This window comes from Synchiropus splendidus, chromosome 5, assembly GCF_027744825.2.
Source record: "Synchiropus splendidus isolate RoL2022-P1 chromosome 5, RoL_Sspl_1.0, whole genome shotgun sequence".
Taxonomy (NCBI): domain Eukaryota; kingdom Metazoa; phylum Chordata; class Actinopteri; order Syngnathiformes; family Callionymidae; genus Synchiropus; species Synchiropus splendidus.
In genome coordinates, this window is record NC_071338.1 from 31,516,953 (window position 1) to 31,537,099 (window position 20,147).

Genomic DNA, 20,147 nt, shown 5'->3' on the forward strand with positions numbered 1-20,147 from the left:
ATCTGTTCATCGTTTGTGCTTTTAAAAGGAAAAGTGGCTGCGTTCTTTGATATGGATTCAATTCCTGCTCTGTGCTTGAACATGATGAAGGAATGTGAGGCGTTGTGCTCTACAGTGCAAATGCCTTTGCAGATGGTAATGTTGATTCTGGAAGCGTCACATGCTTGTACAGGCCAGGAAACCTCACTCGCACTAGGGCCATGTGGGACCTCTCCTTAAAAAAGGGAAAACTTTGGGGTTTTTTTTCACTGCCCATTGTAAGCAACGAGGCAAATACAAGCCTGCAGTCGTCTGCAGAAGAAGACAGGGAGCAATGCTCAGAGTGGAGTGAGGGGCTCAGCACACCACCATCATGCTCACGTAGGACGACTGCCAGCATCACCCTGGATCACCGGAGCCTGCGTTCTTTTTCCACAGAGGGCTTCTTCTCTCCTTCACTTTCACACAAAAGCAGTACCTGAGGAAAGTGGATCCAGATGTGGCACTGACAGAGCAACAGATGGTTTGAATTTTGGGGGACCTGAAGAGGACATTTAACGAGGAGCCGTGACATATTAGGAGCCAGTATGACGCCGAACATTTTGGCATGTTTGCTGTTAGTCCTGCTGGGCTCCGGACAGGCTCAGGTCGCGACGCAGACACGGGAGCAGAGTCGAAGGCAGAGTCCCGATCGATCGACCAACCCGTGGCGGCAGGTGATCCAGTGGGAGAACAATGGACGTGTGTTCAGTATGCTCAACAGCGGAGCCGAGTATGTCCCTGCTGGGGCCACCACCCAGGATGGGGGTCACCAAGTGGTTGTGGCTGGCAGTCCTGTCCAGCGCTCGGCACGTCGACCCCAGGGAGGGAATGTCCGCCGACAGGCACCTTCCCGAGGCTCTTCGGAGACTGTGCGAGGCCAAGCCCGGCACCCGTTTGGCTTCGGTCAAGTACCAGATAACTGGAGACAAGCCTCAGGCACGGCAGGAAGTAGACAATTCCAGGGTTCCTCATCTACTAACCGGAGACCATCATCAGGCTCTTCCTCATCGTCCTTTTCTTCTTCATCCTCTTACAACATACAGTCCTACCCACAGTACCCGCTTCCCCAACAGCCTCCTTTTCAACCAGTTCCCTATGATCCCACAGTTTTGGACGGGCCTCTGAGAAGTTATGAACCACCCTTCCTGCCTTCACCGGGAGCTTACGGCACTGGTGGGTACGGTGTCGGACAGGGCTACACCGGAGGAGGCTATGCGGGTGGAGTGGCACCTGTGGCCCCTGGATACCCCCCAGACCTCTCTGAAGACAGCTATGGTTACTACCAGCCATATGGCTACAGTCCTGCACGTGCCGCTCAGCCCCCTTTCACCGACGGTCTAGACCGTCGATACACCCACAGTCTCTACAACGGAGATACAGGTGCCGCCGTCCCAGACCCGAACCCACGTGCGCCGGTGACTGCCGACAGGACAGGACCTGCAGGCCAGCCACCAGTCAGAAGCCCTCAGTATGAACAGTTTCCTCCGTTCGGGCGACCGCAGCCTCTTCCTCCAAGGATCTCTCCAAACTCAGCCGTGGAGAACCCTAACGTTAATGCCAGGAGCGTCTACAAGACGGACCAAAGAGGTAAAGTCTTATTAAAACACTTATCAGTTTCTTAAAAAAGCCTGTTATCAGAGAGAGACATGTTTTCGATGAAAGGCCTCGATATAAATTCATAAGTATGCTAATCTCAGCAGAGTTTATCCTCTAAGTGCTCTCCCAATACCGTTTGATGTTTTCCCAGCGATATAGCATTTAGAATGAGTCACTGCAAGTCGACCTCGATTGAAGTTTGACAGAAGCAAGGGGTCCCGAGAGGTTAATATTTTCCCAAGTATGCGGATATTCAATCCAGCCTTTGAGAAAACACATACTCACACTAGCACCACTGTGAGCTCAAGTGGGAAGTTCTGGGCTCGAAGAAATATGACTGGTGCGGGTGGATAATGGTGCCGGTGACCTCATGTTTACAGGGGGGGGCGGGTTGGAGGGGGCTCCTCTCTGTTCGACGGTAAACAAGGGAGTGGATGCAGAGCCATTCCCAGTGAGGGAGGGAAGTTTGGAAAATCCCTGTTGAATGCGCCGTCTCTTTCACTTTCAATCAAAAGCACTTCACGTTAATGAAGTTGTATGTTTTTCCAACTTTTCATTCAGTCCTAAAGGGCACACACATGGCGCCCACCTGCTTAAGTATCGAGTCATTTCTGTTCTGGGTGGGTTTTCACTTGGCTTTTTTTGATGGCTGAAAGTGCAGAATATATAACAGGTGACCTTCAGAGCAGTAAATATGACTTCACTTAACCTCTTTGAGGTCTGAACCTAAGAACTGGGGGTCAATGAGTAGCATACACACAGTTGGTGTGTTTCTCCGAGACAGGGCACGGTGCTGAGTCTCTGGACTCTGGACATTGTTGAGAAGTTGAGAAGTCCATTGAGTCCCTAGAGTCCCTTAAGATCATAACTTCCTTTCTTACTCCTGGAACTGAAGTTGAGTTTATCAAAACATGAATTTAGTATCGTGTGAAGGTATGAAACTGCTCCAATGTCTTCCTATTTTAGCACTGATATCCGTGCTTATCCGGGGTCGGGTCGCGGAGGCAGCATTCGGAGCAAGGAAGCCCAAACTTCCCAATCTGCACAAGCCTCCTCCAGCTCTTCCCGGGGGATCCCGAGGCGTTCCCAGGCCAGAGCGGAGACATCATCTCTCCAGCGAGTCCTGGGTCTTCCTCGGGGTCTCCTCCCGGTAGGACATGCCCGGAACACCTCCCCAGGGAGGCGTCCAGGGGGCATCCGGATCAGATGCCCGAGCCACCTCAGCTGGTTCCTCTGGATGTGGAGGAGCAGCGGCTCCACCCCGAGCTCCTCCCGGATGACCGAACTCCTCACCCTATCTCTAAGGGTGCGCCCAGCCACCCTGCGGAGGAAACTCATCTCAGCCGCTTGTATCCGTGATCTCATCCTTTCGGTCGTGACCCAAAGCTCGTGACCATAGGTGAGAGTGGGAACGTAGATCGATCGGTAAATCCAGAGCTTCGTCTTGTGACTCAGCTCCCTCTTCACCACGACGGTCTGATACAGCGACCGCATCACTGCTGCCGCTGCACCAACCCGTCTATCAATCTCACGCTCGCCTTTTCCCTCACTCGAGAACAAGACCCCGAGATACTTAAACTCCACCACTTGGGGCAAGAACTCTCCACCGACCCGGAGAGAGCAAACCACCTTATTCCGGTAGAGAACCATGGCCACAGACTTGGAGGTGCATGGACTCCTGTGTAACACATACAAGACGATGAGGAGACAGTTGTACGTGAGCAGAGTGACCCCGCCCACCTGTGGTAGTTTCATTTCTTACCATGTGCCTGTCAGCCATATTAATATGGCCGACGTCCCGTGAAAAAGTTTCATCCCCGAATGAATGGGACGAAACTGTGGAAGATGACAAAGCACAACTTTCCCAGGCAACCTCTAGGGAGCGCCCTTACATTCCCATTCTCTAGTTTGATGACATCCCGAAGCCCATGCAAAGAATATCAAGACAATGAATACGCAAATGATTTATGATTTATCACTCAAAAGAAGAGGCAGCAGCCCTTGATGTCTAAATCATGAAGGCATTGAAGCAAAGCTCCTGTAACTCATTCAACGATCAAAGGATTAGTGTTCTATATGGTAAAACATCTAAGCAGGTTGTTTATTTGACCAACATTTGCTTGTAAAGAAAAAGAACAAGCACCGTTCGATCCATCTGATATTGTTACTTTGGCCTGCTTTTACTCTTCATTTCTCTTGGAGTCCTGATTTCACATGTGAAAAGATTACAAGGACAGAGAACAAAGAGTTCCTCCAGGAAGTGAAGAGAAATGAGCAGAGGGAATTGCTGCAGCTCTTCCTACCATGTTTACATGCGCTGCCCTAGAAGTGTTCTCCAGTCCTCCACCAGGGTCCCAGAAGAGGAATGCATGGCAAGATTTTTTTTTTTTTTAGAACCGAAGATGTTCAGGAAGGAGAGTTGTTCCTGGATGCTGGAGTCGCATCCTGGTGTCATATTTCACTGTGAACGGTTTAATGCTCTGGATGCTCTGTTGTCGTTCACATCTCTGCGTGCCTCGCTCAGTCAGTGGTAAAAATATCTTTCATGAAAACATCACTTATATACTGACACATATATATATATGTATATGTTTTTATATACTGTTTATTTAATTTTAATTTTGGAGGAATCCAAACCTGCACACATTGGCAGACACAAAAACTAAAATAAATACATAAATAACTACAAAAAAAAAAAGAAAACATGAGCAGGACACAGGGTAGTTTCCGCAAACTCAGCTGGAACAGTCAAGTTGTTGTACCCCTCGCACCCCTTTGCCTGATGTGGTTAACCCCTTCCTTTACACTACTGTACATCTGGCGGGGAGGACCACCTTCCCAGACTCAGCCCAGTACAGCACGGCCAGATGGATGACTCTTGGTTCAAGGGCTCTGGAGGAAACTGAAGAGCGTCTGGATTCATCAACCGCCAATTAGCTAAGGTCGAAGTGCGGGTTATGGCAGCAAGAGTTGCAAGGCAAGCTTCTTTACACCACACCAACCGTGGGACTGTATATCGCCCTGCATTAGTAGGAACTGTCAGAGGCCCTCAGAGACCTTGGACCACCTGACCACCCCTAGGCCTGAAGCACATCAGCCTGTCCAGATGGGGAAATCACATCTGGATGCTTCCACCCAGGCCTGAGAAGGTCAAGTCTCTTGTGGTCTTGTTTATGAGTGAGATCAATGGACAGACCGGTGCAGAGTCCTCAGTCTCAACTGTGATCTCCAGTTTTGAGAAGTAACTGAAAAGTGGTGGACGACGAGAGGGGCTGCTCAGGTATCCTCGAGAGACTCAGATTAGAATCTCTTTTAATGCCAGCTCAGGTGGATTGGGCAACTTTCAGGTTGCATCCTGGATGTCTCCTTGAGAAGATAGAACTGGCAAATACGGTGAAACCTGGCGGGTTCTATGGAGAGGGAAGCCCTGACCTCAGAAAAACGATGGACGACGGATGGATGTAGTCATGTTTCAACGCTGTAATCCTTTGTCACTTGCCTTCACAGCAGCAATCGTTCCGGACCTATGACCATGAATAAACATTTTAAAATGGACCGCTGAATATTAAGCTCGGGAATCCCGTCTGAGGTGCGCTGCATATAGATTTATGGCTCCCATTCACAGACCATTAAGCCAATGTTCTAAGCCATTTCGTTTTGACTCTCAGTATTCGCAGCCTCTCTGTTTTACTCAGTCTGGCTCTGTCAGATAAACAGAAAGAAACATCCGCTTACTTATGTCTGATAATCACTCGCCCCCTTTAAAAACAGCCTGGCGAGATACCGGTTGTTTTTGGTCGAGTCTAGTTCTGCTTCACTAGGGGTCACACAGTTCACATTCTTATCTAAAGTAGCAGTCAAAACCCATGGTTTCCAGAGCCGTGGACATCCTGCGCTGTCCACTGAGCAGAGCACCTTTGACACTAACCTCGGGTTATTATACTTAAAACTGTTGTGTCAAGAGATCATTTTTCATCACCAGGATTCATTTGACGTAGTGCGAGTGTGTCGCGACCCTCCGGCGGTGACGGGCTCTCGCCCTCAATATGACCAGGAGTGGCTTCATAAATACCTGCTCATGAAAAATTGAGCGCTAATATATGATGCCTGGAGTGAAGAGTCGACTTCACAGTGGCCATAAAAGCTGCAGGGTGTTTCAGATTTAACTAACTCTCTGCAAGATGATTGATGTTTTTGGCAGCCGTTTATATTTTAAAGGCTTCTTTTTTCGGTCGGTATTAATAGCGTTTACTCTTCAGGTATGCCTGACCTGGTTCCTGATCCCAACTATGTCCAAGCTTCAACGTACATTCAGCGAGCTCACATGTACTCTCTCCGCTGCGCTGCCGAGGAAAAATGCTTGTCAAGGTGAGCACAGTTCAAACTGCTATATCCACAGTTCATTCTAGAAACGTCATCTATGTCCCTGCCTGGTTCGAATATTTCTAGTCTTTGTAGGGACATTGGTTTTCTGGCAACCTGGTGAGAGCATCACAACCTACATTTGTGACTGGCATGGCCATAAACGATGGAAAAAAATAGATATTTTACTCATAGACGTAGCAATGTCAGGTAGTGATGGGCTGACAAGGCTTCATGAAACCTCATTTCCAGAGCCCACTAGGTGGCAACCATTTGAATGAAACCTTAAATCAGTTTCTACTGAGCTCTGAAAATACGGACACGATGTCATGAAGCAGTGTGCTCCTTTCAAAAGTCCACTAGATGGCACTCTGTGCACTTGGATATGAACATTTCAAATGAACCTCACATCATTTTGAAGCCCAGGGCGCCACCTGCTGTGCTGTGAAAATGGGGACCCTGTTTCATGAAACCTCATCGTCACTTCTCATCAGCAGTACCATCAGGAAGGAGTTAAACCAGCGGTCACATGTCCACTGCCTCACACTGCTGTGTGAACGTTCATGAGTAGGAATCATTGCCAGTCCAAAAACTCCATTCATTCAAAGTCAAATGCCAGTGAATGAATGAGTCCTACCTGCATCCTATTCACCCTCTCAGAAAGAGGTCATAATTCAGAAATCCATTTCATGTCAGGTCGTGCTTTTGACTCACAATCCTCAACATGAGGTTTCACGAAACAGTGTTTACATTTTCAAGCCTCAGGAGGTGGCACTCTTGGTTTAAAACATATGCAAAGTTCATTGAAATGGTTGTCTACAGCACCCTCTATAGTGGGTTCTGAAAATGACAACACTGTTTCATGAAGCCTCATCAGCTCACCACTACTGCTACCAACCTTAATGTTTCCTTTTCAACGTAAAACATGACTGAAAAACTCCTAAAAATATGAAGAATCCTGACTAAAGTTTGCCCACTTTATGGATTCGCATGCAACTCCAGTCGTACAGATGTGACTCATATGTGGTTGATACTGCATTCTATGATTCACTTCCTGTTATTTAATGCATGAATGCTGAGCGTGCCTTCTTTATTTACATGGTCACAAGTCCTGCAGAATAGTATTATACAGTTTCTGCTCTGAGGAAAATGGTCTGAGGGCGCCTGAAGAGCAGCACAGCGATCTCTCCTGAGATGACAGAAGTGTGGATCGCTCTCTTCCCCTCACACGTAAAGGCCGTCCCTCGAAGCTCTTTCATATCCTGCCTGAGTTTGCAGCAATCACCGACAGATGGACCGTTGCAATTTGCAATACGCTCCAACGTCAACAATACGACGGATGGCTCGGACCTGCTGGGGACTTGCTGCTGCCCTTCTTTTTGTACACCTCGCTCAGTTTGCGCACATCAAAGTGGCTTTTTTTTATCATCGAAAACATCCTGCCTTCCAGCATTTCCTCGTCATTTTTCCTTGTAATAAAGAACACGTGCGCTTCCTCCCTCCACTTTTAACTGACAGTGCTTTTTCTTTGCAGCTCTGCGTACAGTGCCGAGACCACTGACTACGACGTCCGGGTTCTGTTACGTTTCCCACAGAGGGTGAAAAACCGGGGGACCGCTGACTTCATGCCGAACAGGCCACATCATACCTGGGAGTGGCACAGCTGTCATCAGTAAGTGCTTAATGCAAACCAGACGTGGGCTGATCGGAAAGTGCTGGCCGGAGCAACGGCTGCTTCGATTGTCCGCGGCATCACAAACGCCCGGGTCACGTGTAACAGAACCTGACTGACAGAGCCAGATGGGTTAGGTTTCAGTCGTGGCTCACCACCTGCTCTCAAGACAGAGGTATCTCTCTGAGCTTTACAATCAGAAAATACCCCCAAAAATACTGATTCAGTAGCATTGCCATGCTTTAATGCTGCAAATCGGTTTGCCAATACACATGATTGTTGCAGCTTTCAGGAGAGAGAGGGCTGGGAGCAAGAGGTACACAGAGAAGTAGGCTTGAAAAAGCTGTTTCAGTTGTCAAAAAAATACATTTGGACAGCAGGTGGCAGTGGGGCCCCCACACCGGGAGAGCGGAGAAGAAGCAGCGCAGCCATTCCAGTGAATGAGAAGACCTTGTCACTGCCCTATTTGCTTCTTCATCCCGTTTTGCTTCCAGGGCTCAGTTTTATGACGTCATTTCCAGTCCACATGCTCACATGGGTGTAGCTGCTTGACACATAAATTAGAATAAAATTAGCAACGTCATTACGCCACGCCTCACTACACACTCGTATTTCATCAAGAGAAGCAGAATTTGAATTACTAAAGTACTACGCCGACGCATTAACTGTATTTTAACCTTAATTTATGTATATCACATTTGACCTGTATTCAACAATTCGGATATTTTAATAAGATTTCAGATAAAATAATTGGATCTTTCTGTGCAATTTGCACGCAGTTTTCTATCTTGCCTACGATGTTTTGTATATAAAATAAGTTTAGTCATTTATAAATAATGTTGGTGTGTTTTCATGTTTTGTTAATAAAATGCAACCCTCAGAAAAGTTGTGATTCAATGAAAAAGATGTTTGTCCTGTTGTTTATTTGGTTGCAATAAACCAAATTAACCACTGAGACCTCGTAGGCAAGATAGAAAACTGCATCAGATAAAAGCGATATTCCAAGACCAAGGAATGGCTGTGGCGGAAGCGATAGCTCAAACGTTGGTGGCAAAAAACATGACAGAATAAAACAAACAAAACTTTGTGATCAATTCAATTCAAAAAGTGTTGCCAATAAATGAAAAACTCCAGTTGGAGCTTTCGTGAATCTCTCTCACCATAGCGTAGTGACGGGTAAATGAGGTATCATGATGCACTTTTGTTGGGTTGGCGCTGTTGGTTTTGAAATGATGGGAGGTTTCATTAAATTAGTTGTTCAAGTCCAAACATTTGACAGCAGATTGTGCCACCTGGTGGCCTCTGAAAATCAGGACACTGCGTCATGAAACCTTATCTACCATCACTTCCATAGGGCCTGGGTATGTTTGCAGCCATCACTCACTTGTCATCGCATGTAAACCCTGCTATGATACACACTAGTACACGTTACACTCAAGTCTAGCGCAACATCAATGGCCAGCACTGGTGAAGGTCTGATGAAGCTTCAGGTTGCAGTGAGCTTGAACACGAACCATGAGCCTCTGGAGACTCATTCAGGTGGTTACAGGTCGAGTCCGTCTCACCATTTTCCTGGATTCAGAAGCAGAATTTAAAGAAATGACTCTGTAGCTCATTCCATGGATCCATTTTAATGAAATCCCATTTGTCTACAAAAGCTTGTTGGGCCACGTTGGCTATGAGGCATTCACACCAAAATTAGGTGAGAGGTTGATTTGGTGACATAGTTTCGCCGCTTCACTTGAAAAATAAAATGCAATATTGCATCATTCAGCAGCACTTATCTCTTTACATGCAGCATGAGTGTGATAACAAAACAGATTTTTCTAGGTCTTGCGTAACACAGACTTTTAGTTTTTGTTGAAAAAATGCATGTAAATTTGACTTCACTGAAACACTGGTGAGGCTAAAATTCTTGGGGGATGAAGTCATGAATGCCATAAAAACACTCCAGAGCACCATTAAAACAGATTTTAAAAAGTGATGGCGAAAAAAGTGCAACTGTTTCATCACTTCATTTACTCATTATCTCTTTCTTAGTTCACGTTTTAGAGTCAGATCATGAAAGCAAGTTGTTCCCCCTTCCCTCCTCCCCACCCCCCCCACCTCTCCGAGGAAAGCTAATGAAGCCATGTCGAGGAGCTTTACTGTAAATTTCTTCCTCCGCCCACCAACTCCACAGCTCAACTTCATGTCGGAAGAATGCGGTTTGCAGTTTGGCAGTTGTTGTTGTCTGACATCAGTCAGCAGTTACACGGAGGTTCCCAGAAGACGAGAGCAAAGCCATCGTTCCGCAGGCCGTGGGCTTGGAATGACACACTGAATCACACTTTTTGTTGCCAGGCTTGATGGTATGGACATGGGTTAATGGGACCGGAGTGTTGTGTGGAGATGCTCACTCGGTTTCACCTCATACGTCTGGCACAAACTGAATTGTGTTTAGCAGGAAGCTGGTGAGAACTTTGCTCCCCAGTGTGGAGCCACCTCAAACTCTCTGTCCATGAAAGCAATGAAGACTTGTGGACAGAAAGCAGCTCCGATGTCTGAGCTGCATTCAACTCGCTCGTGCCAACGTAGATCGAGCTGCGGCTCAGTTAACTGGAAAGACTGGTGGCTCAGTTCAAATTGTTTCGATTGGACGCTGAAGACCTTAGATGGATATTACCCAATGCACCTTGCGCCTTGCACTTTTGAGGCCAGACCGTTGAGTTTGAGAGTGCATGACTCGAGGGGAATGTGCTGAAGTGCGTGTCAAAAATCTTACATCGTAACACTCTTTAAACACAAATGCACGGTGCCAGTACCATGAAGCCTTCAGGCCGTCTGTTACATTCCCCCACATGCATAGACCAAGGCACTGCAAGCTGAGGTGACGTCTCAAAAAATGTCTCCCACTATTTTTTTACCTGCAAAGATTGGAGAGTGTTCTAGTTTAGAGGTACATCAAGTGTTGGAGTCAAGACCACACCAACCGAGACCAAGACATTATCGAGATTGGAGAGAATCGAGACCAAAACAAGACCAGGATATTTGGGAATCAAGACAAAGACGAGACCCAGACAGTATACATGAGGTGTCAAAGTGATCCAGGAAGGAGTTGAGCTTTAGAAATCTGCTTTTGCATTTTTCTGTATTTACTGACATATGTATTTACATTTTTTTAATGTTCTATTTATATTCTTCCCCTACAGTATACATCACCTCTTCTTTTTGTTTTTGTTGGTCTTTTGGTTTAAGGCCCCTCACAACAGTCCCTGCCCCCCTTGGAAGTGCTTGGCTCAGTGGTGGCTCAGTTTGAGGGAGTAAAGGTCGACACATCTTCACTCCCAAGGCGTCAAAAAGCGAGTGTTTTAATGAAATAGTTTCCCTCCCTGGAAAGCTTTCCAAGCAGGAAGGGACAATCGAAAGCTGTCGTCACTAAATTTTTTGGAATATAAGTTGTTATATATACCACCTGATGTGGCTCCCCCCTCTGGAGCTTTACATATATTGTATAAATATATGTATACATATTGTAATGCAGTGTGAATGCAGTGTTTCAGTTGAGAGCCTAATATCTACCTGACTGACTTCGGTGTCAATAAAGGACACAATAAAGGCTACTGTTCTTCCCTTCGGCCGTCAGACTGTTGAATTTGTGATCAGCCTTTGTTATTTTATTTTATTTTATTGACAGCACTTTATTCCGAAGCACTTTCCTAGATGGTGGGACCCCCACTGACCATGGCAATAAACTCGATTCTGATTCTGTGCCGGTCGCTTTGTGACGTCTGCAGAGTGACAACGTGTTGTAATGTTGCTGTACGCTGCAGGTTTGGTTCAAGCTTGAGGCGAGTCTTGGGATGTGTTCCCTGCTGTCAAGGGTCTCCTTGTTACCTCCCATTTTATTCTACTTTCTAGGGAGCAAAAACATTGGAACACTAATATCCCTCTTAAGAATTGGGTTTTGGCGGACACCTCTGGTAAAACCAAACAGCACTGGAGTAGGTTTCTTGTTTGCTCCACTCAAACCGTCCGTCTTCCTTCAGTGAGCATTGTTTCCCAGCCGGGAGGGACATCTGCACAAGCCTTCAGCCCTCCACGGTCAAGGATCACGGCTACTATTTGTGCAGGTGCCCGGACACATGTCCTCATATCCTGGCTTCCCTGCACGGAGGGCAGGCAGTCCAAATGCTTCTTGTAATTCCCCGCTTCACATTCCCGGCTGCGCTGTTTAAGACCCTGCACAAGACGCAAATCACTCTCAGGAGTGTGAGGAATGGCTTCAATGTTGCGTTTATTATGATTGCAAGCTATTCTTGAGCAATTCGCTGGCTGCCTTTCCAACGCAGCATTCTCCACGGCTGACATAGTCAGAAGAGGAAACCGAGCAGACAGAGGAACCTTCCAGGCATTCCACAGTCCACTGCCTCCCACCCTCTCCCACCTCCTCAGAACATGCATCAGAAGGCAGCAGATAAGATCTCAACACTGATGCTGGATGAGTGTCTAGACATAGCATATGGACACAATAAGCTAAATCTACATTCATCCTCAGGCTCCGCACGCCATAATCCTTTCACACTGTCGAGGTCAAACTCATTTGGATCCACGAGAGACAGTCCCTGCTCCGATAATTATTGGTTTCAACCTGAGACAAGTCGTAATTGGTCGTCTCTGCGCAGGAAGTCCTTGAATGGTCCCTTGTTCCCATTAGGGAAAAGCGCCCCCACTATCCTTCAGTCATTGGCAGCGTGTTCTTCCAGTAAAAGCTGATGAATCATGCGACGTGGAGTCAGACTCTCAGGCAATATTTATGTAGTCGTGTTTGTCACTGAGAGCCAGCGCTTGCCTCATTGAGTCGGCTCAACTCAAGGCGCTGGACTGTTTAAGATTGTGTACATTCCTGATACAATGAAACGCTTCATTGTGTTGAAGGCAGAGCTCCAATAATAAATAGTTATCAACAGTTTGGAAATGGTGTTTATGGAAGACAAAGAGTCACATATTTATTATCATCAGGTGGACTCCAGTGGTCACTCAGAGGCACGTCATCGCATTACTCTGGGACACTATACTCCACTTGTTACGAGTTATTTTTGTCGACTGACCAAAAGTGAGTTCTGTTTTTAAGCTTTTAAGTTCAAGTCTCACACCATGAACCATGATGTTCTACTGACGGATAGACTCGAGACTGAATAGCAAACGTTCAATCACGGTTGAGTTTTATTTGATTCGAATGCAACTCGCGGGTTTTACGAAGATTTAATGGTGTAAAAATAGTAGAAATAATAGAAAAGCTAGAGAACTGCATGATGTAATGCCTTATTCAGAACCTTAATCTAAATTTGGAGAAACCCAACCATCCACCATTTGTGTCCACTTATCCGGATTGGGCTCGGGTTCAGGGGGCAGCAGCTGAAGTAAAGAAGTCTAGACTCAGAAACTCTGTTTCGGATCTGGAAGGTCCACAGGTCAGCGGTGAGGCGTAATCTCTTCTCCTGGTCTCCTGCAGTGGCGCAGAACGCTTCACGGCCAAGAGGTATCTGGCACCTCAACAGGCTCCTCTTGATCCAGTTTTAAGAAAAGAAGACAGCTTTGACAACAGGGAACAGGGACTCAAATGTAGGGAAATGCATGCACTATTAATAAACCAATTACTTGGTCAATAATCAGTAACTATGATCTTGTTAATACCAAACGTTTGGTGACCAATGCTGGCGAAAATGTAGTCTGGTACTACACAAAGTGTAGTCACTTTCGAATGTTGAAGCTAATATGCTGCCAATACACATACGAATACGTAGTTTGCGGTAATATAAGTTCCCTAATCTAAAGTGCGACCAACTAGAGGGAGCCTTTTTGACCTTCCCGAAACAGAATATGAATATGTTAAATAATATTTCGATAACACTAGAAGCATGACAATAGCAACATGGGGGAAAAAAGGCCTTATTTTGTCATGGCTGAGAAGCTGTGCGATGATCGGTGTCGAGAGAAAGGAGATGGTGGACGACAGCCAGAGAGGTGGATAGTCAGCGGAACACCAGTCAGTTAAAGCCACATCCAATATGGCAGCATGAAGATCAGGGAGTCGAGAATACGCCCAACGTATTTCAGGTCTATCGTCCAGAGTAATGAACAGAAATGAAAGGAGGCGAAGAAGAGAGTGCGGACCATGTAGATGGAGTGAAAGGACGGAGGACAGCGGTAATAGACGTCCATTTCTTCATATTAATTTCATATTGGATGTTGCTGCTTTGAAAAGCAGAAACATCGACTCCATGTGTGTTGCATTTCAGGCTTGGGATTTTAGAGCGCGCCGCTTAAATTAGCATAATGAACTGCTTATTCTGTTTGTTTCCGAGAGCGGGACACTTCCTGCGAAGCGGCCGCGGGCTTTAATAAACTCTCTTGTCAACCCCCGAACAATAAAAGCAGATATTATCCTGTCGACGCGCTGAACTCATTCCGGGAGATTCACGGCGGAGTTTTCATGTCCGGCAATTATACTCACAGCAGGCTTGTTAGTGGCTCCGCGGGTCACTCTGACATTTCACTGCAATATAGCAGTTCATGTCATCAATGATTCATGAGGAAGCCGCTTGTTGACATGGCTGGCCACCAGCAGAGGCGGAACAGGTCCAGATGCAGTCACCGGACGCACCTTTTATTAGCAGCCCAAGATGCACTGGTTGATTTGTCGTTTAAATATGGCCGTACGACGAGTGACTGTGTAACTTCCTGTCCGCCACAGACACTACCACAGCATGGACGAGTTCAGCCATTACGACCTGCTGGAGGTCAGCTCTGGTCGGAAGGTGGCCGAGGGACACAAGGCCAGCTTCTGCCTGGAGGACACCACCTGTGACTTTGGACACCTGAAGCGATACGCGTGCACCTCCAACACACAGGTGAGAGCGCGGCTTTCGCCCGCTAGTTCTCCTATTGGTGCCAGTAAAGTTGAGGCGCCAAAGTCTTTTTAGGAGGCCTCCGGGACTGACTAACTTGGGGCGAGGTATGGGGCATAACCCGGATACCATGGGGTGGCAGTACATCTTGGTGGGCCAGGGCCCTCAGAGTTTCTTTTGCTGGATGCATGGGTATATGGATGTATGGTTGGATGGTTGGATGGGTCTGTAGATGGATGGATGGGTGGGTGGACGGATGGATGGGCAGGTTGATGATAGATGAATGGATAGGTGGATGGATGGTTGGCTGGATGGATGAGTACATGGATGGATGGATGCATGGATGGTATTTTTTCTTGTGTCATACCGACCTTCTTCAGAAATCTAGCACCTTTTTCATGTTTCACAAAAATAACCTTTTCATTTTGGAGTTGCATCCACAACTTCCTTTAGCCCTTACGTTTTCAAGACTCATGGGATAGACAATTCAAATTTTCAACCAGGGTAACACTCTCGCCCCAACAGTCAATTTTAGTATATTCTTTTTTTGATCATGAATGTTTAATCTTGGACCAGGATTTGGAGGAGTAGTTGTTTGGACCTCCACCATCCACTTCAATATAAAATCAGCAGCTGTGCTTTGAAGTTTTGGTGCTACCAGTTTATGACCCGCCGAAAGACTGAAAGACGCAAACTTCAAAGGCAAAGTCCCAAAGGAAGTGTCCATGTCTCGGGATGTGGTTCAATGAGCCGCGTGGATCTGGGTCCAAGGGGTCTGCAAGGTTCTCAAACCATCGTTATGTTTGTTTTGTCCAGACTTTGAATTAAATATGACCCTCAATAATTAACGTAGCCGGTATTGATCAGCCCGGCTTCTGACTTCTGGCCTCATGACTTACAACGGCGGGACGATCAGTATTCATCACTTCTTCTCGTGTTGTTCAGGGTCTGAGCCCGGGCTGCTATGATACGTACAACGCTGATATCGACTGCCAGTGGATCGATATCACCGACATCAAGCCTGGAAACTACATATTAAAGGTGAGAGCGCTGGGCTGCACGTTTACATGTCTTAATGATGAACATCAAATGAGTTTGGGTTCAAATATCACTGCCATCACAGGCTCTTCATGATCCAGTTTCAGAACCAAACACCAAGAACCTGCGTCCATCTTGCAGTTTCTTTTCACGTGCACATTGAAACACGCTCACAGATCTATATGTGAGGATGTGCTGCTCATTGAAAGCAGCCCAGAATCACACGCTGTACTGACTGATAGTTATATTTCACCTCTTGTCTCCTCAGCTCCAGGTCAATCCCAAATTCCTGGTGATGGAATCAGATTTCACCAACAACGTTGTACGGTGTAACATTCACTACACGGGACGCTTCGTCCGAACAACCAACTGCAAGATTGCACAGTGAGTGGAAGAGACGTAACTGACCTTTACGTTTTCTGTTTCTGCGCGCAAAATGAAAGAAAATATGATTGTTGTTATAAAATTATGATGATTTCATTATTTTTTTCCACGTATATGTTATATGTCGTGAGAATTTGAGTCAGTTTTTTTTGGTTTGATCATAGAATATTACTAGAAGGCAAGATAAAATTATTCTGGGCCGAAAAAAAAAAAGTCAATATTTGTTTCTTAATATTTTTTATTAATTAGTTTGGTGGACTGTAAAATTCTGCAATTAACCGTCCTAAAAAATAATTTAAAACAAAACAAAAAAAAAAAAAACGATTAAATTACGGAATATCTTACCCTTCAGTACATACATACAGTACATATAAAATGCTTTTCTTTGTTGTTTGTAGAAATGTAACTCATTTAGAATGTAGTTATTCATGCTGGTTAAAATAGCAACAAGAAAGAATTTTCAAATATAAACTTCTGTTTATGATTCATAATATTTATTATAAATTAATAACTTCATTAATAATAATATTGGATCCTGCTTTTTTATTATGGTTTATGGTTACATACATAAAATATTTGGGTGAGTTTATTTTTACCTTCTTTTTTTGTTTGTTTGTTTGTTTTCCAGAACATGTTATTACATACGCTGCGCTCTGCTTTGTTAAGAGTTTACTTTTAATGAACACCTCATAAACAATATCCATCTCTTGTGATGTTTGCAGCCCGCACTTCACATTCACTGCACTCCAACAAACATGTTTTTATTTTTCAGGTCCTGATCAGGTCGGCGAACTGAGAGGGCCGTCGATTGCTATTCCATTAGACTGTGAATGGAATCCATTTGTCGCCAGTGTAGATGCTGTTCCCTTTTTAATCTCTGTTGTTCCAAGTGCTGTTTTGGTGGAAAAGATCCCTCAGCGCTGGCAAGGTTGTGCCAGTTGATGTAACCAGTTCCGACCCTTTGCGTCTTCCGTGTCTCGCTGCAACACCTCACATCAATCCGCTGCCAAAACACGGTCGAGTAAGGAACATAATTGGCTCAGAAACAGGTGATCACATTAACAAAAACACACATGGCCCCCGGACAATAAAGAACACAGCCGCCCAAAAAAAGAAAAAAAAAATAATGAACTCAGGATATGAGGTTTCGGGAAGGCGATTTACCAGCATGGGGACAGGAAGAGAGTGTCAGAGGAGCTAAATGTTTAATTTTCAAGTCTTCAATATTGCAGAGCTTCACGCTGAGGTCTCTCGTGGCAAATACTGTCAAAGTTTTTTACTACACTTTTAAATCGGCTTTTCACTCCTCTCCGTGGCTCAAGTCGACGTACAGTCGAACCTCGGTTTACGGTGGAATCAGGCAGCGCACAGTGGTGCTCTCTCTCACCCAGACAGAGAGAGAGAGCGCGCGAATGTTCTGTGTGTCAATCATGTCAGAGTCTTTGCTCGGAATCAGTCCTCAGCCCGAGAAAGTGACAAGTATTTCCTGGACGTATCCGTGATGACTGTTGAAATGAAGAGGGAAACTCACTGGGTCATCAGATTCTGATCGAGTTCCCAAAAGTTTTTACCAGAACTAATCCATTCATGGGCCCAAAATCCATTGTGAAAGCATGTTGTGGAAGGCTATGATTCCCGGTTAAAGAGTACGAACTAGAAAAGCGCAGAGACAGCGCCATTTTCTCTCATTGACTTTCAAAAAACACATTGCTGTACTGGTGCACGTTTCTTGAAGTAAGCAGAAGCTGCCTTCTGGTACCCAGGAAGTGAGCAAATTGTCCTGATCTCTGCACCATGAGTGACACTAGCGACGTCCTATCCAAGCTAATTCGGAACTGAGCTGGGCGCTTGAGAAGCCGAGCAAATCACGGTACAGCAGAACCTTCTTCCATCCAAATGGAACCCAGCAACATTTAAGTTACTGCAAACAAATCTAGGATTATTTCTTGAAAATTCATTGTCACGTTTTTGAGTTATGCACTTCACATAACATAAAATGGTGACAGCAAAACATTGATTGTAAAAGAAGTCATTAATATCCTTCATAAAAGATACAAAAACCACAATCGAAGAGTGTGGTTCACCCACAAGGTTCAACGTTCCATTTCCCGACGTCAATATATCACACATTGGGAGGGCGGTTGTGTCTGAACGCAGTCTGCTGCAGTCAAAATGGTACCATTCACCGAATTCTGAATGTCACACTCTGTGGGTCCTGACTGGTCATAATCTTCTGGCTAGTTTGACGTCATTACATGAAAAGACATGAACGTCATACCATTTATGTTTTCTTAGTGATTTTTGTCACCAAAACACACATTGTTTAACAAGTTAAAACAAAATAAAATGAGTCATCATGAATGAGTCAAACACTATTCTTGAGCGTAGCCTCTAGCTTCACGATGCCACTCCGCTAAATTCACCGAATGGTGCAGTATACGGCAGGACATTCGATCCAAATATACACCATGTAAACCAACTGTTTTCAAAGGCGGCGACCGACCTGTAAACCAAACCTTTCGAACGTAACCTGCCACAGTAGAGGTGCTATAGAAACGGCCTTGTGGAGTTTGTTTGCTGTTTACACTGTCTTGGGGGGTTTATTCTTCGACAACTAACACTGGTCGGATGATGATCATCATTTTGAAGAATGTACATACAAGTATGCATGACGTGGCGTCTGTTCCATGTGCCTTTTATTGTACTGTAATACGTGAGATTTCTCTCCACTGACTGGCTTTCATCGCCCCTGAAGACACTCGGGGTTGTAACGCAGAAGACCAACAGCTGTTTCTACCTCCCTCTCCGACTGAGTGAGCTGTTGTTTCCATCCCAAAACTGTTCATTGCCGGCATGAGTGGTAAATACCGCAGGTATTGAGGCGAAGCGAGACACAAACTGAATTAAGAATGTGATCGTGCTGTATTTTTCCCAAAGATTGAACTCTGATGTTTCACTTTTTAAACCATTCTTTTTTATTGTGACGTACTGTACGGACACTTGTGAAATCATGTTTCGCTCCAGAGAATGAGTTGGGGCACGAGAGAAGGTGGTGCCTTATGTGTGTCATAAGACCAAACTCCTGTCGACTGTCATTTACAATAAACACGTATACACAACAACAGTGGTGCTGACTGCAAGACTGTTGCGTGTGTTATGATTCATTCTTTCCTTAAAGTACTCCACCATATTTTTAAAATGGTTCCACACAAACTTCTAATTCAGAAAAAAGTTTTAAACATATTTATTTATTCATTCATTTAGCTTTTAAAAAGGCAGTGAAAGTTGCCATCCTTTACGTTTCTGGAGCAACGCACACGAGGAAACAAGGACCTTGTAAAAAACTAGTGTCAGTTTTTAGCCTAGAAAAAGAATGTGGAGTGTCTGCTGCAGGTGGCTGTTCCTCTATGTGTGTGGCCGCTGCATGTGGGAGGGGTTGCCGAGTGAGTGACGTCTCTCCAGAAGTGAAGAGGTGCCCGGTGCGTGTCCAGCTCTGAATGTGCGCTTCTGTGCAGTTTGGCTGTGACCAAGTCATAAACCAAGTCACGCTCTGTCCCAGACTGGCCTCATCCCTGTCCCAGCTCCAGCCCACAACAGGACATCAAACCCTGGAGTGAGCGCTCCAGCACCTCCCCTGTGACACTCTACCACGGTCCAGTGAGGAGACAGGAAAGGTTTTACACCTCAATATGAAGAAAAAACACTCAGTAAATGGAGCTAACAGGACACGTCTGCATACAGAGGCTGCGTTATACACAATAACAAAGCGCGTCGTGGGTCAGCTGATCGGTCCGCGCACATTATGGTTTTTCCGGCTTTTTTCGGGGGCGTTGGAGTTCTGGATTTTTGTTTGAATTCCGAAGCAAAAAAATCTCGAAATTTTTGTTCGAATTACGATTTGTTCGAATTCCGAGATGTTCGAAAATCGAGGCACCACTGTATGTGATAGTGAGCACTGGTTGTTTTGTTATGGAGCTCCACACAGGAGGTTTGGATCCAAAACGGATCGTGTCGTCTCACTGGTAGCTGACGACAGTCGGCGCATCATACCAGCAAAAGTTATCCTCAATCATGCATTTACTTTTCTTGTTGCTTTCGGCTTTGACGATTGGAGTTTTGTGTGCGCCTGCGCGTGGCACTGCAGCCCACATCCGCTTTTTTTTTATTGTGTTGCAAGAGGAATC

The 20,147-nt window shown here is 45.6% G+C and overlaps 1 protein-coding gene across 1 annotated transcript; it reads left to right on the forward strand.

Annotated features, from left to right (window-relative positions):
• Positions 1-242: 242 nt before the first annotated feature.
• loxl1 (lysyl oxidase-like 1) lies at positions 243-19,431 on the forward strand. The gene is made up of 7 exons (XM_053866639.1): positions 243-1,608; positions 5,877-5,985; positions 7,514-7,651; positions 14,388-14,544; positions 15,487-15,582; positions 15,848-15,963; positions 16,736-19,431. Exons 1-7 carry the CDS (start codon positions 567-569, stop codon positions 16,740-16,742), a joined length of 1,665 nt encoding a protein of 554 aa, XP_053722614.1. The 5' UTR covers positions 243-566; the 3' UTR covers positions 16,743-19,431.
• The last annotated feature ends 716 nt before the right edge of the window (positions 19,432-20,147 follow it).

Bases quoted from the DNA above. Each gene is read 5' to 3' on its own strand.
- loxl1 (XM_053866639.1), top strand. From the start codon at position 567: ATGACGCCGAACATTTTGGCATGTTTGCTGTTAGTCCTGCTGGGCTCC. The intron at 1,609-5,876 runs GTAAAGTCTTAT...TTTACTCTTCAG, and splicing joins CTACAAGACGGACCAAAGAG to GTATGCCTGACCTGGTTCCT. The intron at 5,986-7,513 runs GTGAGCACAGTT...TTTTCTTTGCAG, and splicing joins GAGGAAAAATGCTTGTCAAG to CTCTGCGTACAGTGCCGAGA.